Source organism: Montipora capricornis, chromosome 8, assembly GCF_036669925.1.
Source record: "Montipora capricornis isolate CH-2021 chromosome 8, ASM3666992v2, whole genome shotgun sequence".
Classification (NCBI taxonomy): Eukaryota; Metazoa; Cnidaria; class Anthozoa; order Scleractinia; family Acroporidae; genus Montipora; species Montipora capricornis.
Genome location: NC_090890.1, coordinates 42527365 through 42532364, shown reverse-complemented (window position 1 = coordinate 42532364; position 5000 = coordinate 42527365). Strand labels below are relative to the sequence as shown.

At 37.1% G+C, this 5000-nt stretch overlaps 1 protein-coding gene across 1 annotated transcript in view; it reads right to left on the bottom strand.

Moving 5' to 3' along the window:
- The window catches only part of LOC138059356 (ribosomal RNA-processing protein 7 homolog A-like), an 18315-nt gene that overhangs the window by 6929 nt on the left and 6386 nt on the right, over nucleotides 1-5000 (bottom strand). Inside the window, exons 3-7 of the mRNA XM_068904947.1 lie at nucleotides 3577-3700; nucleotides 2525-2622; nucleotides 2071-2208; nucleotides 1074-1125; nucleotides 1-199 (exon numbers count right to left, since the gene is read on the bottom strand). The exon at nucleotides 1-199 is cut by the window's left edge and continues 6929 nt beyond it. Coding sequence (XP_068761048.1) covers nucleotides 114-199; nucleotides 1074-1125; nucleotides 2071-2208; nucleotides 2525-2622; nucleotides 3577-3700 — 498 coding nt within the window. The 3' untranslated portion in view covers nucleotides 1-113. The remainder of the gene's footprint in view (nucleotides 200-1073; nucleotides 1126-2070; nucleotides 2209-2524; nucleotides 2623-3576; nucleotides 3701-5000) is intronic.

The following is a 5000-nucleotide window of genomic DNA, read 5'->3' as shown; positions in this document are numbered from 1 at the left end:
CCGTATCCGGGAGACTCCCGGATAATCCGGGAGAGTTGGCACGTATGCACTTAACTGAACGACTCAAGCCCTACTTCGACTCACATTTCATGCATTTGGAAAGCTATGTTTACCTAATACGGACGGAATTTTCTCGCTGACTTCATTTCTGCGACTCTCTTTCTGTCTTCTTCAAATTTCTTTCGTAAATTCGCAATATCTGTAGAAAAAACAAAATGTAGAAATATTACATCAATTCAATAGTCTGAATAGAACTTAGCACACTAGAAAGCTCTTCCAGGGGGTACCTGGCGATGGTTTTCTCTCAATTGCTTTTAAACACTATTCTGAGCTCTCTGGAGTGCTGTTGAAGCTTCGTATTCAGACTAGGGGAACTTGAAGCTTTTAGAATTTACTAGGGCATTTTTGTCCACTTCCCGAAAATCCTAGCTATTGTATTCTTTATAAAATTCAAAGATGGCCTTTTTACGGTACCCACAACGACATTTTTATCAATCAGAAAGCATCAGGCATTACATTTTTCATATCACGAAAGTTTGATGTGAAAATTCCCTAAATGAAATCCTGGGTGATTATATAAAGGCCATCTGAACAGATAATTTAACGAAACGTTCCGTTGGGTGCCCCTAAGAACTATTGCAGGTAAAAGAATATCTCAAACAAGATGTCAAAAACTGTACAAAATTAGACGTTCTTATAAAAAAAAAGAGTGTATCGACCGCAGCTGGATGTAACTGACTGAGAGTCGATTTTGATGAGGGAGGAAAACTGGAGTACCCAGAAAAAAACCCTTGGAGTCAGATTGAGATCGACTGAAACTCAGCCCACATATGACCTCGGGGGCGAGTGTTAAATACGGGTTGCAGGAACGGTTAATATCCGCTAAGCTACCCTGACTTGCACGAGCCAAAATCGCTTCCCTGCCTAACTGGTATGCAAAGGAATAGTAATGAAGAGAAACAATGTAGCCCAACTTGTTAAAATTGAATCTGAAACTTCTACGATTCAAAATAGCTGTGGTTATTAAAAGACGTTAGATTTGACAAACACTAGCAATCATGTACAGTACTTACGTTCTCTTCTTGTCTCTCGAAGTTGAAACTGGTAAAAATTCAAAAGTTCTCGCTAAAAAAAAAAAAGGACAAACAGGTTTGATTCTTGAGTCAAAGCGAGAAAACAAGTACCAAGGATTGCTCTGATGGAGGCAATCCCTTGATTCTCCGACACCAAAGAACCTCATCCAGCAGGGGCGTACCTGTCTGTAAGCCAAGTATACGTAAGCACTGGCTTACAAGTATTTTTTAAATTTAAATGTCGGCAATACTTTTTTTTAGGCTCCTGGGGAATGGCACTGAGAAAATTTCAACAGAATTAACAATTTATGAAAACTAAACTAGTGAGCAGCACTCTACGAACTGTATCTGTAAAATTTGTTTATTCTCCGACGCGTTTTGTCTACCTAACGTAGACTTCGTGAAGAAGTTTTACAATGATACATTAAAGGCCTGTATTTAAGCCATTATATCTGATCGAGAAAAATGACAGCCACAAAACCGTGGCCCCAAAACATTGTTTTTCACGCCTTGTCCTAATATTACAAAGCTGCGCCTGTTCCCTTTCCAAAATCCGGTCAAACCTTAATGTTTGTGGCCGTCATTTTTGCCATCAGATATGGCTTAAATACAGGCGTTTTTAAGTGTATAACTGTAAAACTCCCTGAAGAATTCTACGTTAGGAAGACGAAACGTGTCGAAGAATAAACAAGTTTTACAGATACAGTTTGCAGAGTGCTGCTCACTAGTCTATTATCATTATTATTTTTAATTTTATATATTTTAAAAAAAATAACCTTTTTTTTTCAACTTGAGCCACTGGCTTAGTGGTAAAAACATGCCAGGAATGCCCTCGTCCAGTGTTGTTCGGCCATTGTTGTCAGCAACTTGAGATGACAGTTTGGCAACTGAGCCTGGCAAGCCTTTACACACTGTTGCAATCATATTAAATATAATTTGTGCCAATAAAAAGAATCATCATACAGAACATAAATACAATAGCTCCAAAGTGCCAAACCTTTTTCTTCTTCTTCCGTCTCTCATGCAGCTTGTCGGCATCAATTCTACGGGCAGCTGGATTTCGGCCACTTCTTCCAACAGTGACCCATCCTTCATCATCAGGTTTATTCAGTATATCTGCAGCTTCCTTGTCGGACTAAATCCCAAAAAAGTAGGGTATAATCAAGTGCTGAAATTGGACTTTCATTGAGAGTGATTCAAAACTGAAATGCATGAGCATTTATGTATTTGAATTTGTTCAGGAAAGAGAATAATAATTTACTATTACAAAAAGAGTGTGCAATACCAGCAGAGACAACCGATGAGCCATGAATATGGCGGCCCTAAAATGTGATACATTTTGTACAGTGTCTGAGAATAAGAAGACCAAAGAGTAAAGTACTGTAATTCAAAGATCAAGAGATGCGACCAGCTATGAATTGCATTCAATAAAATTACGGTACATGTAATACCTGCTCCTTTTTTGCATCAAAGTGTGCCATAAACTCATCAACTTTAGTCTGTAACTGTGTGGCATCAGGATACTGCATTTGATATTCTTGAACCCATTCTAAAAAATAATTTATACAGATAATAATTTAAATGCAAGCTGCATTTAAATTCACAGTACTTTACTAGTACTTTTTCGGGTCCATTGACCTTCTACATAGCAATAAATATTAAGCAGCAACTTACAAACCTTTAAACGTACACACCTCAGAAATACAGTAAGTTTGACTTTCCTCGTGTCTTATTTCCCATATTGCTTGCAAGCCGCACGCGGGATGATCATGTGCCATCATTGCGTGCTTGCTCGCAGTCCAGTCACACTAAAGTTATGCTAGCAGTTGCAAAGAAAACCTTCAGGAGCTATCAAGCCTCCCACTTGGCTTAATAGCTAAATGCAATTGCATGGTCATGGCTTCTGGCCCCTTAAACCCTGTTTTTTTTCCAGCTACCTTTGCAACTACTGGTACTTAAGTTGCTGCATAACTGCGACGATCTTCAACCCTCATGTAGTTCAATTTCCGTTGTTCACATCTACGAAAATTTCAGAATATTCTATCAGAAACCCATAAGGGTTGAAACGTGTAACGGCCCCTTGTGTGCTGGGAAACAAGATTCTGAATATTCAATTTGCTAAGTACCATATTTGGAACAACAAGAGCGAGGGGTTTCCAAATATGGTACTTAGCACTGAAACATTCAACCAATCAGTTTGCACTGAATATTCGGAAGCTGTGAACGCGCGTTGCATGTTTCGACCCTTATGGGTTTCTGATTCTATGTCATTGACTTTTTACAGATACCCAACTATAAATTTTGTATCAATGATAATAATAATTATTATTATTATTGTGATAAGGATAGTTTTCTATGGAATTCTGAGTAATGTAAGCAGTTATGCACAAGTCGGTCTCTTTAATGCTAACAATTATTTTCACTGGCCAGGAGGATTGTCACCTGTAAGAAGATTTCAAATAGCCAATGTTTCCATAGCGACCTATTCAAAAAAATCACTTACTTTTCATTCCAGTAACAACAGGCTTTTTTGCTGTGGATAGCACTCTTATTGTAGAACTGTCCAAATTTAATGCTGCATCTAAAGATGATGACTTTTTGAATACAATATAGCCAACTTTAAATCCCTATTAAAGAAATCATTGATATTTCAGTTACTGTATACACTTTACATCAAAATTTCAAAATTTCATTGCAACTTGAATGTGGCTTTACAAACTGGAGTAATTCCAAAACTACAGTTTACTCCAAAACCTTCTACAAATATTTCCAAAAATACACTGTAGCTACTGCAGAGCTGCAAATGACAGCCAGATATATGTGTAAGATTTTATTTTGAAGGTAGAAGTGTACTATATATGTACTTGATCGATCCATTGCCAGGGGTGGCTCCAGGATTTTTCTTAGGACAGGGTAGCTGACTGGTGAGAGCTTTTTTTCCTCTCAGAATACCAGTTGTATTAGAAAGCCGCACATCATCTCAGGAGAGATGGGGGGAGGGGGTCTAAAGAAGTGCTTAGACAGTAGGGGTGTCTGGGGGCATGTTATTTTTAAAAGAATGTTCCCAAACATGACATTTCAAAAGCAAAATTATTGATGATCACATTTAGACGACTTCACGTTGTCACTGCCAAAATGAGTATTAACCTTAGTTTCAATGAAATCTGTCTTTGATTTGGTCACCTTACTGGAAAAAAAAGTAGTCAACTTCTCTGAGTGAAGAAGCTGCAAGGTTTTGTTGGCTCAGTGATGATCCTTATTGAAACCACTGTATATTTAATACCAACATTGAATATTGAATACAAATTATATACTTATGAATTACTGGTTATTGAATATCTTTTATGTTGTTTTTTTGTTTTTCTTTTAATTAATTTGAGTTAAATTTTCCTTGCGTTACAATTTGCAAGACAGAATTTGATATATGTTTCATAAAATGTTTGAATAACAATAATAATATGCATGTGCTGGAACAAGTTAACAAGCTGTCCAGACAAACTGGCACATTTCACGCAGATAAAGATGGAGCTGTTCAGAGGTGCACAAAATGGCTGGACCGCCAAAGTACTTGTATATTCCAAGTGTTTTACTAAAAGAGTTGATAAATCACAAAGAATACCATCAGTATATTTTAATTTTCTAATCTCACCACAGCTGAAAACTTGGCTGATGTGACGAACACAACAGATAGTCTAGACGGTTTGCCTAGACAGGGGATGATCATGATAGCACGAAATTGTTAGTGATCCTTTTTGAGCGATGCTTAGTACCTCAGAGATTCTGTTTTTTTCTTTTCATGTAAATATAAACTGAAAGTACTTTACTTACGTATAAATTCATTGCAGAAATGATCAGCCTTTCTAGTTTTACTTTTGTCACATGTTGATGGTGCAGATTTCGTTCACAAAAAATATATATATATTACAT